General features: G+C 34.0%; 1 protein-coding gene across 1 annotated transcript in view; it reads left to right on the top strand.

The window, feature by feature from the left end:
* The window catches only part of LOC129940474 (ATP-dependent RNA helicase bel), a 96,726-nt gene that overhangs the window by 29,043 nt on the left and 49,434 nt on the right, over positions 1 to 18,249 (top strand). The window contains exon 4 of the mRNA XM_056048820.1: positions 14,546 to 16,291. Coding sequence (XP_055904795.1) covers positions 14,546 to 16,291 — 1,746 coding nt within the window. The remainder of the gene's footprint in view (positions 1 to 14,545; positions 16,292 to 18,249) is intronic.

Below are 18,249 nucleotides of genomic sequence, written 5' to 3'. Positions count from 1 at the left end.
AGAAGAGTCAAGGCAAACTTTGAAGTACAAAGAGCTGAACTCCATAAAGACGAACATTCTTAAGTCATCTAATTTTGGCCACCAACAACGAAAAACTGCAGGTCTCCCCGAAGAATTTGCAGACATCTTTTCCTCAATATGGCAGAACGCAACTGGTGCAACATCAATTCAATACCAGAAATGGAATGGAAGGAGCACAGTGGTTCTCAATTAATTTTGGACTTAAAAAGTGGTTACTGGAAAGTCGAAATCCATCCTGAAGACAAAGAAAAGACAGCATTCTCAATAGGAAACGGATTGTGACAGTTCAAAGTGATGCCTTTTGGACTTTGCAATATGCTCCAGCGACTTTTGAGCGCCTAATGAAATGCGTCCTGCAAAGGACTCACACGGAAATCTTGCCTGGTCTATTTGGATGACATCATAGTATACGGGCATACGGGTATACATTTGACGAGCACTGTACAAATTTGAGAGCCGTGTTTCAAGGACTTCGAGAAGCCCACCTCAAGCTTAACAAAGAAAAGTGTTTAGTCTTCAAAACTGAAGTGAAATATGTATTGTATATATATGTATAAATACTCATCCCAAGGAGTACAGAAGGATCCTGGGTTGATACTGTGAAGACACCACAGGACAAACACCAACTCCGAAGTTTTCTGGGTCTAGCCACCTACTACAGTGCGAGCGCAGCTTTCAAGAGCTCAAGCAACGCTTGTGTAATGCACCACTGCTGACCTAGCCGACTTCAGGAAAACTGTTGATAATTGATGCTGATGCCAGCAATGTCGGGATTGGTGATGTACTATCGCATGTGCATAATGGCGAAGAAAAGGTTATTGCCTATTACAGCAAGGTACTCTCGAAGTCGGAAAGAAACTATTGCGTGACCAGAAAAGAACTTCTTGCACTGAATTTAGCAACAAAGCACTTCCATAAGTATCTCTATGGACAGAATTTTCTTCTCCGAAGTGACCATGGAGCACTAAACTGGCTTTTGAATTTCAAGAATCTAAAGGGTCAAGTGGTGAGATGGATTGATAGGCTGCAGACGTACGATTATGAAATTCAACATCGGATGTGGAAGCTTCACTCAATTGCAGATGCACTTTCTCGGAGACCATGTAAGCAAGACTGTAAGAATTGCAGACGACAAGAAGAAAAAAAAGTGGTTACTGTCCAACTAATCAGAGTTGAACCCATTTATGGCTGTAGCAACGACGAGTTTTAGGAAGGCTCAGAACATCGACTCAGACATCCAACCCATTCTCTGATTTAAGGAACACCAAGAAAAACCAGAATGGGCTGATATCTCCGACAGAAGTCCGACTCTAAAGGCATATTGGGTACAGTGGGGCTCGTTTCATGTCCAAGAGGGTGTCCTTCGATGTAAATGGAAATTAGCAGATGAAAAGTCTTATGTAATGCAGCTAGTCTTAACGAGATCGAAGATTATGGGCGTACTGCGAGAGATGCATGATGGAGTTTCGGGAGGCCATTTAGGATTGAACAAGACGCTAGAAAAGGTTCGACAACGATTCTACTGACTATATGCAAGGGAAGATGTCGAGAAGTGGTGCTGCCACCAAAGGCCCGAACAAAAAAAAATCACAGCGAAATGCAGCAGTATAATGTCAAAGCATCCTTCAAAAGGATTTCAGTAGACGTGGCGGATCCATTTCCGGAAATAAATAATGGAAAGCGTTATATTCTGGTCGTCATGGATTTCTTCAGCAAGTGACCTGAAGGATTCGCCATTCCAAATCAAGAAGCCAAAACAGTAGCAGACTGTGTTGAACTGTGTCAGGAGATTAGGTGTTCCATTAGAACTGCATTCCTATCATGGAAGGAATTTTGAGTCAAACATAATCCAGGAAGTTTGTGGGCTTCTTCACATCAAGAATATTAGAACAACACCACTTCACCCACAATCTGATGGCATAGTCGAACGATTCAACCGAACCCTGAAGGAACATCTTTGCAAAGTTGTAGACGCCAACCAGCGAGATTGGCATGGACACATTCCAATTTTTTGATGGCGTAGGAAGCAAACGTACCCGTAGCATGATGGTTAGTGCATTGGACTGTCATGCAAGAGGCCTTTGGTTCAATCCCTGCCTGTGCCACCATAATTTAAAAAAAAAATAATTTTCGCGGGTACTGCCTCTTGCGAGGAATTGACAATTCCTTCAAGAGTAATTCTTGTCATGAAAAAGTGCTTTCTCAAACTAGCCGTTCGGATTCGGCCTTAAATTGTAGGTCCCTTCCATTCCTGACAACAGTACTCGCACACAGGAATGGTTGAGAGTTGTAAGTCACTAGGCCCTGGTTCACAACGGACTGTTGCGCCACCCCATTTGATTTTGAGGAAGCAACACCAGACTGCCGAGCGAAATAAAATTCGGATGTCCCACGTCGGAGCCGCAAGCCGAGGATGACTACATTGATGACCTCAGAGAAAGACTCCTTCCGATCCACGACAATACCAGGTTGAAAATAAAGATGTTCAGTGACCGGAGGAAGACACGCTACGATATACGAGCGACAACAACATAGTTCCAAGCAGGAGATCGGGTACAAAAGGGAGTCAGAGGAAAACCTAAAGTTGTACACCGCGACCGACTATATCGCTACAGTGGTGATGAAAAAAATGGATTTGTTTGGGACGATCAATCCTACAGAGGGTGTTATAGGAGAATAAGTACGTAGCAACCGGTTTATTTGTAGTAGTAATCACTTGTGTAGAACTTTTAGAATAAGGGGCAACATCTAGTGATTAAGAGAACTCGCTTCGTTAAGCATCGAGAACATTAAGCGCCTACAAGAACCTAGAAGGGCAAAATCTAGTGATTAAGAGGAGAACTCGCTTCGAGAACATTCAGCGCCTGCAAGAACCTAGTAGTTTCTCAAACCGATTCGAGAGATATAAATAGGCGCTCGGAAGCGAAGCGGTACATTATTGATTGTGAACTGCGATAAAGTAAAGACTGTGTGAAAAGTAATAATTGAAAGTAAAGGCTGTGTTTAAAATGTAATAATTGAAAGTGTTCAATAAATAAGTTTGGAGCGATTTAAATAAAATAAATGTATGTTTTATTTACAAGTGTAAATTAGTTATTGGACCAAGCCTAATATTAGAATACACATTATCAATTTTTAAAAATGAATGTTTTTAAAATATAAGCATTGATAAAACTCCTAAAACTTATTAAATTAAAATTCAATTAGTAGTGTTATTTATTTTCTGTTAAAAAGTTATATTATTATTATATTTATATTTGCGTTATTTTTTCTTCCAAATCAATACCTACAAATTAAGCATATTCCAAAAGTCCATAAAACAACGTATATCGCCGCCGGCCGCCGCACAGTGGTGCGAGAGCGGAAAAAAGTCTTTTTAAGAAGTCATATTTATCCTTTTAAATTTTATATTTAAGTACTCTTATATAACCCGAGCGTATGATTTAAAAGTATTTTTTAACATAATATATATTGTATGTTCTGATTTACAAGCCCTCAAAGTTGAAAAATAATTTTACTCAAATAGCGAACCGTATTTTCCACAAATTTTGAGATTGTTTTTTCCGAAGTTCCTTTAAATAAATTCTCTATCTTCTTAAATAATTTAATTGTTCTATTTTCGATTATCTAAAAAAAATGTATTATTTATAAAAGATAGCTTCTATAAGTAGTCTGAAGCTTTAGTACTAGGAAAAAATGCGTTTTTTTAAACTTTTTGATTTAAAAAAAAAAGCGCCAAAAGATACCAAGAAAGTAAGTATGCCAGCATATGCTGCATACATTCATGTTAAAGCACAGAAAAAATCAGCTGCAGATACGTGCAGATGTGGAAGTTATGATCAAAAATATTTCACTGAATCGGATTTCAAAAAACTGCGTTTTGACGGTGGTGTTTACCAAAAAGCTTGATTTCTTGGTTATTAATTGTCAGAATGAACTGGTTAAGCCCATTATTTTAAGAAAAAATGTCAAACTTTATTTTAAAAAAAAAAAACAAAATTAATACATTGACCAGGTCTGAAAATTTCGATTTTTGCGAAACCATTTATTTCTGCCCGTAAAATTTTTTTGGAAACAACACACGAAAAACAATATAGTTTTATAATATTTTAAATTATATGATAAAGCTTAACACAAAATAAAGAAAAGGATTAGGGATAATCCTTTATTTTTTTTGTTGTGTATTGCGTAATTTTGTATTACCTGGCTTATTAGAATAAAATCTCTTACTTAAATCTATATATATAAAGGATTAAATTAAAAAAAGTCAGTATTGAATTATTGACCATTCGTGCAAGGTGTTTAAGAAAAATTTTTACTCTTTGATCAACCAATAAGTGAAAGTGAAATATAATAACAATCATACATATATGTATATAGTGAATTGAATACATTAAAATGCATTCAATCGAAATTCCTTATTCGGTGTTGTGTAGTGAACTTATTACTAATGGACATGATGTTCAAAATCTTCTACCATATTTTGAAAGGGAATACCCCAACTTAATTTCTGAGCAAATAGAAACTGTGCTGTCAGAATTAAAGAAACGTTTGATGTCTCATTTTTTGAGTCGATGGAACGCAGTTCACAGAAAAAATTCATTTAAAAAAATACCCTCATTGGCTCGAAGGAGTTTTCGAAGTAGAACTAACCCAAAGTGTATTGCCCGAAACGTCAACTTATATGTGAAGACCACGAAAGAGTTTTGACGAATGCTGAGCTAAAAACCTCATTATTATCATTTAGCGTCATAAAATTATTACTTCATAATTGTTTTTTATTTATTTTTTGTATGTATTTATCTATTTATTTATTTAATTTTATAATATACATAGTTAGTAATAATATTTTGTTCAAAATAAAAAGTTAAGATTTTTACTAAAAAAAAAACTTTTATTTAAATATAATATCAAAAGCCTCAAATTTTAAAAAAAGGTCAATAACTTGTTTTCTAATATTTTTTTCTTGACCAAATTTTGACCAAGCGTGTATAAGACTACTTTTAACATGTGTGTAAAATTTCATTAAAATTCGTTTAATAATTCAGATTTTACAGACTTTTTTCCGCTCTCCCATACAAAAATCAAAAACCCTCAAATATTAGAAAAATGTCAATAACTTTGTTTATAATTTTTATTTTTCAACCAAATTTTGACCAAATATGTATAAGACTAATCTTAACATGTATGCCAAATTTAATTTAAATCCGTTGAACCGTTCAGATTTTACACACTTTTCCGCTCTCCCATACAAACCGAACCACTGTGCGCCGTGTATCAATAAAAAGGCGTTTTATGTTTTTAGTTTTTGTTAATTAAATTATTAAAGCGCTAGTAAAATACTAACATCTACTGGACACATAATAATAATAAAAGTAAGAAATATAATTGCGAGATTTTTTGGGATTCTAAAAAATAAATAAAGATGTATTAATTCACGCAAACTATAAATGTTTCCTCTTGCCTGCATAATTTGCATTAAATTAAGAGATAATGAGAGTCCGAAGATATTCACGAAAATGTGAACAATAAGTACCTCGAAAATGATAGGACTTGCTGTAGAAGATCAATTAGGACAGTTGTTGAAATTGATTTAAGCTCTTACAGGGATAGCCATTTTGCAGTTTCAAAAAAATGTAAATCAAATACTTATAAAATATTTGTTTTGTTTTTAACTTTGAATGTTGGCATTATGTGTGAAATACTACATCATTTAAATTACCACCACGCGAATTGGTGGAAGCAACGAGTCTTTTGAGGTAATTTTCAAGATCTTTTTGACACATATTGTGTAGTATACAAAACTTGACGAGTTGGTTCTTAAGTGTTCAAGAATTAAAGGTTTATCTGCATAGTTTGAATTTCTAATTCATTTTGGGCTTGGTAACAACATTAACAACCTTTCTGTCAATTATGTAACAATAACATTCCACGGTCCGTTAATCACCTCATCATCGGTTGTGAATTTGTCAAACTCATGTTAAATTAATCAAACAACACCATTGATAAATCTTTGCATGCTTTTTATTAGCATTGAAAAAACTCCCAAAACGTTATAATTAATCTACCCATATCGGCAAGAAGCCCTGGTAGTGTAATTAATTACCTGTTAAAAAGCTATATTATCATAATTATTATAGTGTAATTATAGGTACATTACTTTTTCTACATTACATTACATTACTTTTCCATAAGTCCATAAAACAACGCGTGAATTATTATTTAAATTATTCAGGCTCTTGCCTGCACAATTTACATTAAATTAAGAGTTAATGAGATCGAAACTTTCGAAGATGCTTACTAAAATGTTAACAATAAGTACAATGAAGACAATACGACTCTTGCACAACACAATTATTTTACGCTACACAATAATGAGATCTATAAACTATATCCAAACATCAAATAAAAATATATTTTAATGGATAAGTAGTTTATTTATTTTGTATTCAGTAAAAAAATAAAAATGTAGAAAAATCAGTAAATATGATTATGTAGTTTTTTAAAACCAAACTTAATTCCCTGCATCTTACTTTTTTCCAATAAATTTTAAAACTTTTTGTTGTTTTTAATGCTACATGACCTACCTCCAAAATTTTCTGTCAACCCAATGCAATGCCTCAAATTGTGAACGTTTCTTTATTTTGTTACATATGAGCGTACTTATAATAAATGAGTATATGAGCTATGAATGAACATTTTCTATTTCTAAGTTATTGATTTGAATAGCATATTACCACCGATAATAAATTTATACAGATGCCTCATTCCTGCAGGACAAAATGAAACATTTTTTTCTCTTAACAGACAAGAGCTTTTAAAAATAAAGGTGAGAAAGCTCTTTTTGCCTTGCATATTTTTTTTCTTCCTAGAAACTTTTCTCTTCTCATTTGTCATTTTGTTTGCCAATGAATACAAAAACAAAGTTTGGTCCGTTGCAATCAAATGTAAAGGGTGTTCCAAAATTAACGCAAGATTTGAATTAAATAGAAAACGCCGTTTTTAGTCTTTTGATAGTTATATTTTTATTGACTCGTAAAGTACGTAGGATAGGGTTATGTATGGAATGGCCTCCACGGCTGTGCATGCACATGCGCACTCTTTTGTTGAAATTTTCCATGACAATTCTGCATAAATGTGGCTGAATTTCGTTGATGCAGCGTTGAATCTCCTCCTTTAATGCACGGGTGGTTGTGGGCTTGTTGACATAGACTTGTGATTTCAAATAACCCCATAAAAAGAAGTCTAATGGTGTTAAATCACACGATCTAGGAGGCCAATTTTGATCACCGAAACGAGAGAGTACACGACCTGAAAATGTCTCATGCAGTAATTGTATTGTTTCACGGGCTGTATGACATGTGGCACCGTCTTGTTGAAACCACATATTGGACACATCAATATCATCCAATTTTGGCAGAAAGAACTGTGTAATCATGTCGCGATATCGAGTACCAGTAACAGTCACTGCTTGACCAGCATCATTTTCAAAAAAATATGGCCCAATTATGCCTTCAGCCCAAAATCCACACCATACAGTCACGCGTTGTGGATGCATTTGTTTTTCGACAATCACATGTGGGTTCTCCGAACCCCAAATGCGACAATTTTGTCGATTGACAAAGCCATCAAGATGAAAATGTGCTTCATCGCTTAGGATGATTTTGCTCGAAAATTCAGGGTCCATTTGTTGATGTTCAATAATCCATTCAACGAACTCTCTTCTCTGTCCATGGTCATTAGGCTTCAATTGTTGTGTTAATTGAATTGTGTAAGCATGAAGACACAGATCTTTGGTGAATTGAGGTTCCTGGATTGTCAGCAACACTCTCTCGCACTGTTTTTGGACGACCAGTGTGTTTGGCGTCTCCAACGGATCCAGTCTCCATGAATTTTTCAATTAATCTCTTCACAGTTGACGAAGTTAAAACACTTTTCCGACCATATTTTGTATGAAGCTTTCACTATTTTTCGTGTAACGCTCCATTTTTAATAACCCTATACTGTTAGCTGTCAAATTTCTTTTTTTCAGGGTTGCCCACACTTCACTGCACAAATGGCGGCAAATTCAAATCTTGCGTTAATTTTAGGACACCCTTTATATCTTTTTTTTTATGCGCGTTTTGGTGCGTAAAAGAAGAAAGGGGTGATAATGGTTTTGGTGCGTAAAAGAAGAAAGGGGTGATAATGTATGATTTGGTTTCTGTCTTTTCTATTTTTAACTTCCCATAGGAAGTTATTGTAATGGGTCCGATTTGTCAAATTGAAAATTTTGACATTTTTTGAAGTTTCAAGGTCCCTAGAGTCAAAATAAAAAACTTATAGAAATATGTCTGCTTGCGTGTGTACATACGTCCGTACGTTCGCGACGTTTTTTTCGTTGTCCATAGCTCAAAACCAGAAGAGATATCGACTTCAAATAAATTTTGGTATACAGATAAAAAGGCAGAAAGGCAAATAAATATATTTTTTGAACAAAATCCAATTAAAGGTTTTTTTTTATAAATCAGAAAAAAAAAAATTTGTCACCTCGAAAATTTTACGAATACAAAATTATTTTATCTTAAAACCAATTTTGTGCCATGAAAAATAAATTTTTTAACATCTGCTAAAATTTTGAAACTAAATCTAATTGACAGTTTTTTTTATAAAAAATAAAAACCTAAGAAAACATTACTCAAAGTTGATAAAAATTAAATTTTGACTCAAATATCTTTTCAAAACTTTGAGATATTGGCTTTAAACTACTTTTTAATTTTAAAAAATATTGTTGTCAACATTCAGTAAAATTTTGAGAAAAATCGAATTGACAGTTATTTTTTACAACAAATAAAAATATAAATGACAACTCAATAAAAGTTGGTAAAATTGATTTTCGACTCAAATATCTTTTCAAAAATTTGAGATCATGGTTTCCAACCAATTTTAATTTATGAGGAATATTGTTATCAACATTCTGAAAATTTGGGAGAAATCAAATTGACATTTTTTTTTACAAAAAATAAAAAACTAACAAGAAAATTAATAAAATTTGGTAAAATTTGATTTTCGACTCAATACAATTTTGAGAAAAATCGAACTGAAAGTTTAAAAAAAAAGTTAAAACCAAACAAAAAAAAAAAACAATTCTAAAACTTCGTAAAAATTTACTTTCGACTCAAATAGTTTTTCAAAATTAAAAACATTGTCTTCAAACCTTTTTTATTTCATAGAAAATATTATTTTCGATAATTATCAGTTTTTGTTATTAAAATCTAAGAGTTCGTTTTTCATAAAAAAAATAAAAGCTACAAGAAATAGTACGCAAATTTGGTAAAAATTGGTGTTCGTTTGATATCTCTCAAATTAATTTCATTTATCCAATTTGTAAAAATTTAAGAAATGCAAGTTAACAAAACTAGATTTTGAAACTAAACTATTTCCTTACATACAAAATATTCTTGGTTATTTTAAAATTTGTAAAAATAATGAAACTAACGGGATGGGAAGTAATTAGTGTGAGTAATGTTATGGTCTGGGGAGCTATGGGATCCAATAGTGTGGGAAATTTAGTTTTTATAGAAACAACAATGAATAAAAACAGATATTTAAAAATTTTAAAAGAAAATTTAAATGCCAGCGCTTTAAAAATTGGCCTTAAAGACGACTTTTTACTTATGCAAAACAACTATCCTCTATAAACATTCATCAAGAATAGTAAAGGACTGGTTTCCCTATAATGTTAAATCGCAATTGCCTCATCCTCCCCAATCCCCAGACCTCAACCCCAACTCCATTAAGCATCTTTGGGATTATTTAGGCAGAAAGGTCCGAGAATCTAAAATAAGTAATAAAAACCAGCTAAAAGCCGTTATATTCGAAGAATGGAACAAAATTTCGCCGGAAGTCACTTCAAAACTAGTTCTCTCTATGAAGAATCGTCTTCAGGATGTTATAAAAGCGAAAGGTTATCACACTCGATACTAAAACTTACATATATGTATATAATTTAGTTTTTTATCACTGTACGTGCAATTTTTTTAACTTTGATTTCCTACTTTGCCTAATTTTTTTCCCTTTTTTTTTTCTTCATGAAGTTTGTACTGATTTATTTTGTTTTGTTTTTAATCCTCATATAATAAGCAATATCAAAATTGAAAAAAGAATGGTTGAAAATCTGTTTTTCTTTAAATACCTTAACTATTATTTTCAAGAATCACTTGTACGAACAATTTTTTGATATAGTGTAAAAACAAACGGTTCTTTTCTGGAGCAATACAAAAATATGACAAATCTAAAATAAACATGTTACAGAAAATTAGTCGACTTAAAAAGAGTGAAAAAAAAGCTTTGGTCTGATGAAAAGAATTCTCTCGAAAGAGAAATCGATTTAACGGAAGGTATAAATCAAAACACCAAGACTTTAGCGGAACTTATTTTATCACAAACGTTCGTCCTGCGGTTTCAACTTTCTCAGAGATCAACTTGGATTACACTTGCCCCATCCATCTTCCTTACATAGACGTTACAATATATAATACGTATAACATTTAATAGAAGTCTCTAGCGTTATTGGTTCGTGAGTTATTTAGGGTTAACCAAAATTGTCACCTTTTGTTTTAACTGCTATTGTAAAAAAAACCACCCACGCAATTTTCTTGATATTCCTTTCAGCATCTTTCTACATTATTTCTGTATAACAAAATTTGAAGTCGATATCTCTTCTGGTTCTTGAGCTATGGACAGCAAAAAAAAACGCGCGAACGTACGAATGTAGGTACACACGTACAGACATCTTCCCAAAATGCTTTTATTTCCACTATAGGGACGTCGAGAAATGTCAAAATTTTCAATTCGACAAATCGATCGGATCCATTACAATAATCAAAAAGAAACACGTTTTTTCATACAGTTATGGCAATGAAACATACAAATCAGGGCAATACAAATCTACAGGAAGACCCTTATTTGAACAGAAAACAGTACATATTTTATTTTTTGCTGCACAAAATCTACTTGTCCATTTTTGAGGAAGTTATCTTTTTAAATAAAAAAAAATAAGATCAGTTCTTTTCAAACTAGAAAAAAAAAATATTTTAATTGTTGACACATTATGTACAATGAGGTACATATGTACATGTACATTTTACATATGTAGCTACCTCATCATCCAATTGACATCAGTCAACAACACTTCATTACGTTTAAAAGCATATAAAACAGAAAAATGTATTTGTGAAGATTTTACAAAATTGAAGAAAAAGATGAATTTATAAAAAAAATCACATGAATGCACGCAACTAGCATTTACATATCCGATTATAAGAACTCGAGCTATAAAGACAACCTTATCCTAGCTTTGTTTCTATTTCCAAGACAACTGTAAATATTTTTTTTCTCGTCGTCGACAAGCGATCAACTCTCCTGCACCTATTGTCAACGCATTACCACCAGCCACACCATACCACAAAAAATCAAAATAAAACTAGTTTTGTTTTCATTTGTGAGGAATGATCATGGTGTATTATGTGTTACTGACTACTGTGCATTAAGATTATTAGATTAAAAGAACATGCAAAAATGATTTCAGATTTTTCTTTGCCTTAATTTTCATTCAACAACAACAACAAAGCTTTCGTGTATTCATTTAGTAAATGTGTTGAACTTTTTGAAAAAGCTCTTTTGTTGGTTGATTTCAGTTTCATATGTATATCATGTCTCGCCATAAGGATGAGACATCTGTATATTTATTATCTGTGATCTTACGTATTGTCAATTTCCTCTAGACACCAAATGACTTCGGGATTTTGAATTAACCTTCCAGCTTTTAAAGATGACACTTGTATTTAGGAGTAGTACCCGTGGCGTGATGGTTGGTGCGTTGGACTGTCATGCCAGAGGTCTAGGGTTCGATCTCTGCCTGTGCCGCCTAAAAGTTTTCACGGGTACTGCCTCTTTCGATTAATTGACAAATTCTCCAAGAGTAATTCTTGTCATAAAAAGTGTCCCCTCCATCTCTGCAATTACTCGCACACAGGAATGGTTGAGAGTTGTAAGTCACTAGGGCCTGGTTCTCTACGGACTGTTGCGCCACCCAATTTATTTATTTTACTTGTAAACGGTGATTTTTTAAGAGCTTGAGAACTTTAAAAAAAAAAAACGCATACAATTTGCAAAATCTCATCGATTCTTTATTTGAAACGTTAGATTGGTCCATGACATTTACTTTTTGAAGATAATTTCATTTAAATGTTGACCGCGGCTGCGTCTTAGGTGGTCCATTCGGAAAGTCCAATTTTGGGTAACTTTTTCGAGCATTTCGGCCGGAATAGCCCGAATTTCTTCGGAAATGTTGTCTTCCAAAGCTGGAATAGTTGCTGGCTTATTTGTGTAGACTTTAGACTTGCCGTAGCCCCACAAAAAATAGTCTAAAGGCGTCAAATCGCATGATCTTGGTGGCCAACTTACCGGTCCATTCCTTGAGATGAATTGTTCTCCGAAGTTTTCCCTCAAAATGGCCATAGAATCGCGAGCTGTGTGGCATGTAGCGCCATCTTGTTGAAACCACATGTCAACCAAGTTCAGTTCTTCCATTTTTGGCAACAAAAAGTTTGTTAGCATTGAACGATAGCGATCGCCATTCACCGTAACGTTGCGTCCAACAGCATCTTTGAAAAAATACGGTCCCATGATTCCAGCGTACAAACCACACCAAACAGTGCATTTTTCGGGATGCATGGGCAGTTCTTGAACGGCTTCTGGTTGCTCTTCACTCCAAATGCGGAAATTTTGCTTATTTACGTAGCCATTCAACCAGAAATGAGCCTCATCGCTGAACAAAATTTGTCGATAAAAAAGCGGATTTTCTGCCAACTTTTCTAGGGCCCATTCACTGAAAATTCGACGTTGTGGCAGATCGTTCGGCTTCAGTTCTTGCACGAGCTGTATTTTATACGGTTTTACACCAAGATCTTTGCGTAAAATCTTCCATGTGGTCGAGTAACACAAACCCAATTGCTGCGAACGGCGACGAATCGACATTTCACGGTCTTCAGCAACACTCTCAGAAACAGACGCAATATTCTCTTCTGTACGCACTGTACGCATTCGTGTGGTTGGTTTAATGTCCAATAAAGAAAACTAAGTGCGAAACTTGGTCACAATCGCACTAATTGTTTGCTCACTTGGTCGATTATGTAGGCCATAAATCGGACGTAAAGCGCGAAACACATTTCGAACCGAACACTGATTTTGGTAATAAAATTCAATGATTTGCAAGCGTTGCTCGTTAGTAAGTCTATTCATGATGAAATGTCAAAGCATACTGAGCATCTTTCTCTTTGACACCATGTCTGAAATCCCGCGTGATCTGTCAAATACTAATGCATGAAAATCCTAACCTCAAAAAAATCACCCTTTATTTAGGATTTGATATGTGTCGTCGGAATTTGGCATTTTCCTTCTTGAACACCATGATATTGCTTTCGTATTAGTGGTTTTTAAAGCTTTTCTAAGCTAACATTTTTTCTTTTCGTAGCTCTGCAAGCTCTGAATTCAACCAAGGTGTTACCTTTTGCCGTGGTTTTGGGTGGTTCAGAAGGATAACTTTTTAAGTAGACCTCATCACTTTGAACAAGTGCCGCTTCTTTATTTGTGTTTGATTTTATGTTTTTGTTATGGAGGGATTTTATAGCTTTATAGCTCTATATATATATATAGAGTTTTAAACTTTGGAGTTGAGTTAAGAGGAAATTGGTATTGAATTAATTTTAATTTATTGTTATGATGATTGGGAAGTGCTCACTATTGTAAAGGTCGTGAATGATGTACCAGTTTTATATCAGTTCAGGTGAAGAGCAGGTAATATCAAGTTCATAGTTATTATTTAAGTACCCTTTCAGATTCTGCTGGAAAATCTAGAATAGGGATTTGTATTGAAGGTTGAAGTCGTGGTAGTAGTTATTTTTAAGATTTGTTTTATTGTGCTATGAGATGTTCGAGGTTTCAAGGTGTTTAAGGTAGATGGAGTATTTCTGTTTGTTGAAGATATTTGTGCGGATTTTTATGCTGCGTATTATTGAATGTGACCTCTAAGTAAGTTGAGGTTAATATTGGTACTTATGGTTCATTTTTGTATAGTTTTAATTTTTAAAACTTATTTTTCTTGAGTAAACTTTGGACCTGTTAAAAAAAGAAGAAGGGAATGCACATATTTGATAGTTTTCTTTTGGATAAGACAGATTATAATTTTTTTTAGATTTTTTTACAATAAGCAGACTATCATCACGCAACTGACATATAATCCCGTATAATGTGGTTATACTGTCCATACTGTTCTGAAATATACTAGAGAAGGATGTTTTCGGCTTCTCTAGTATATTTCATGTTTATCATTATTATTCTTTGTCTTATTATCAAGAATTCTTATACGTACATATGTAAATATTATACAAATCGCTTGCTTACTATGTTGTCAATATCAATATCAATATCTATATCAATATCAATATCAATCAATAATTTAAATTTTCCTTATCAAATTTAGATGAAGGTGATACACGTTTTAACGATTGGTACCGTGGCGGCAATCGCTTTCAACACAATCGCAACGGAGATAGAGATCGCCGTGATGATTATCGTAGTGAGCATGCTCGTGAGCGTTCCAACAGAGATGACGGCATACGGAACGACAGGTGGGTGGATTCAGAACGGCGCAATGATACAGGACAATCATTTGGAGGTAAATGGAAAGATGAAAAAAGGTGTGAAGTCGATTACACCTCCCTTGGACCTCGTGATGAACGCATTGAACTCGAACTTTTTGGCACTGCTAACACTGGAATTAATTTCAACAAATACGAAGACATACCCGTGGAAGCGACGGGAAATCAAGTACCATCACATATCACAACTTTCAATGACGTCAACTTGACGGACATAGTAAAAAATAATATTGCATTGGCAAGATACGATACGCCAACACCAGTTCAAAAATATGCAATCCCAATTATTATAACTGGTCGTGATTTAATGGCATGTGCTCAGACAGGATCCGGTAAAACTGCAGCTTTTTTGGTTCCAATTTTGAACCAAATGTATGAGCATGGAGTTTCGGATCCACCACCATCGAATCGCATGAGTAATAGGCGCAAACAATATCCCTTAGGATTAGTTTTGGCTCCAACAAGAGAACTTGCAACACAAATATTCGAAGAAGCTAAAAAGTTTTCTTATCGTTCAAAAATGCGTCCTGCTGTTCTCTATGGAGGCAACAACACAGTTGAACAAATGCGTGAGTTGGACCGGGGTTGCCACCTCATTGTTGCTACGCCCGGTCGTTTAGAGGATATGATAACTCGTGGAAAGGTTTGCCTTGACAATATTCGATTTTTAGTACTCGATGAAGCAGACAGAATGTTAGATATGGGGTTCGAACCTCAAATTAGACGTATCGTTGAAAGAAGTAATATGCCAGCAACTGGCGAACGCCAAACCTTAATGTTTTCAGCCACATTTCCAAAAGCAATTCAAGAATTGGCAAGCGATTTTTTGCATAACTATATTTTCCTTGCGGTTGGAAGAGTTGGATCTACTTCTGAAAACATAACACAAACAATTTTATGGGTAAATGAACAAGAAAAGCGTTCATATTTGCTTGATTTGTTGCGATCTATAAAGGAAGGCCTTGAATATTCCAAAGATAGCCTTACCTTAATTTTTGTTGAAACAAAAAAAGGAGCAGACTCTCTTGAAGAATTCTTATACAAATGTAATCACCCTGTTACAAGCATTCACGGCGATCGATCACAAAAAGAAAGAGAAGAAGCTTTGCGTTGTTTTCGATCAGGCGATTGCCCAATACTAGTTGCTACAGCTGTGGCTGCTCGCGGTTTGGATATACCACATGTTAAACATGTTATTAATTTTGATTTGCCTTCAGATGTAGAAGAGTATGTTCATCGAATTGGTCGCACTGGAAGAATGGGTAATTTAGGTGTTGCTACGAGTTTCTTTAATGAAAAAAATCGCAACATTTGCGGAGAATTAATGCAATTATTAATTGAAACGAAACAAGAGATTCCACCCTTCCTTGAAGAAATGATGGCATCAGATCGTTCTCATAGTGGCGGCAAGAGATCATCAAATCGTGGCAGTGGAAGTAATCGTTACGGAGGGGCGTTTGGATCCCGAGATTATCGTCAACAATCTGCTGGTCCTAATTCGAGAGTAAATAGCAATCGTCCCGGTGGATCTTTTCGCAGCAGTGGAAATGGGAACTCCTCGTACTATGGTAAGCCAAATTTTTAGATTGCAAAAAAATCTTTCTAGAATCTTTTTTCTTTGGCATCTTACAAGAAAGCGTTTTACCGGTAACTTAAATACTATTTGTAGAACGATAACCACTTTTTAGGTGCTTTTTAGTGTGTTATTTATAATAACATTGTAGTTTCAGTTTTTATTTCAAAACACTTGAACGTAATGGTATATAAAATGTTTGCCAAAACAATTCAATTTAACATATCTGTTAATTGTAGTCGCCAGTACCCGTGGCATGATGGTTGGTGTGTTGGACTGTCATGCAAGGGGTCTAGGGTTCAATCCCTGCCTGTGCCACCTTAATTTAAAAAAAAAAAATAATTTTCGCGGGTTCTGCCTCTTGCGAGGAATTGACAAATCCTTCAAGAGTAAATTCTTGTCATGAAAAAGTGCTTTCTTAAACTAGCCGTTCGGATTCGGCCTTAAATTTGTAGGTCCCTTCCATTCCTGATAACAGTACTCGCACACAGGAATGGTTGAGAGTTGTAAGTCACTAGGCCCTGGTTCACAACGGACTGTTGCGCGACCCCATTTGATTTTTGATTTGTTAATGTGAGTGCCCTATCTGAAAGAAGGACACTCTTAATTGCACTAACTATAAGGAATTAGTCTCCTCAACAACACATATAGAATATTTTGTGACGTAATATGTGCAAATCTAAAGTTTTATAAATTAATACTTTATTATAAATAAATGATTTGATTAAATACATATGCCTAATTTATTAATACATTATGATACATTTTAAGGAAAATATTAGTATTGTAAACATAAACATTTCAATCAAAGTGAATCTTATTTGTGGTAAAATGATAGGTACTACTGTTGGCGAACATCGCGAACACTAGACGTAGTAATTTTAATTCACATGTTATAAAAGTAACTTAAACAAATTGCATACATTTCAGAATATAATATAAGTATTAATTTATGTATGTAGAGTAAACTTTATTTTGAAAAATTATAATTTTGGTGATAGTCAAATTGGTGTTAATTAATAAAATGCACGACTGAATCGCAAGAACTTGCTCCTCTTAGCAAAGATTATATAATATAAACAAGTTTGTTTTCAAAAATTAAACGCCATTTGATTTCTCGAAAAACCTTAATTTTTTCTTTTTTTTTTTTGAAAATCGTTAAAGTTGTTTTTTAGTTGCTTTTTATATTTAAAAAAAAAAACAGTTTTTCTTAAAAAAATGTTTGATATCCAGTTCTTCAGTAGTTTTAAGTATATCTTTTAAAATTGAATTTCGTGAAAAAAAATTTGAACCAATTTCGAGATATCGAATTTTGAAAAAAAAAAAAAATTAAAATCCAAAAAAATGTACACTTTTATCATCAAATATTGTTTCGGAAATATTAAATTTATTAAAATTGGTGTATTAATTCCTGGGAATGTATGAAAACAAAAAACTACCCTTCCGGAGCAATACAAAAATAAAGTTATTTTTTACTAAAACAAGTGAAATTCAATTTCTGTTTGGGAGCTAATGTTCTTTTTTATCTAAAAAAAATAACTTCCAAGTTTGAACTCAATCGACCCATGGGTTTGGGCTGTATGGGCGTGTACAGACAGCAAGAGGAATAGAATCCCTTTTTTTGTTTACTTCATAATGTCGAGTACACTTCCAACCACTAGGATGAGGCCACACATTTTGAAATTGATGTTCGGTTTGTATAGCTAGTGGAAGTGTTGTACCCGAAAACTTTAACTACTCTTTAATTCTCCAAAACTTAATATTCTCAAAAAGGGTATAAAAAAGTGCGTCACTATGATGAGGCCACATGCAAAATTTCAGAAAAAAGGAAAAAAATAATAAAATATTTATATTTTATTATGATTCAACAACATTTAATTTTTTTTAATAATCACAGCCAAATTAGACGAAAAGCTTTGATTAAGGTCTCCATACACACAGTATGTGTTGCTG

This window comes from Eupeodes corollae, chromosome 1, assembly GCF_945859685.1.
Source record: "Eupeodes corollae chromosome 1, idEupCoro1.1, whole genome shotgun sequence".
Lineage (NCBI taxonomy): Eukaryota > Metazoa > Arthropoda > Insecta > Diptera > Syrphidae > Eupeodes > Eupeodes corollae.
This window is presented reverse-complemented; position numbering and strand designations above follow the sequence as displayed.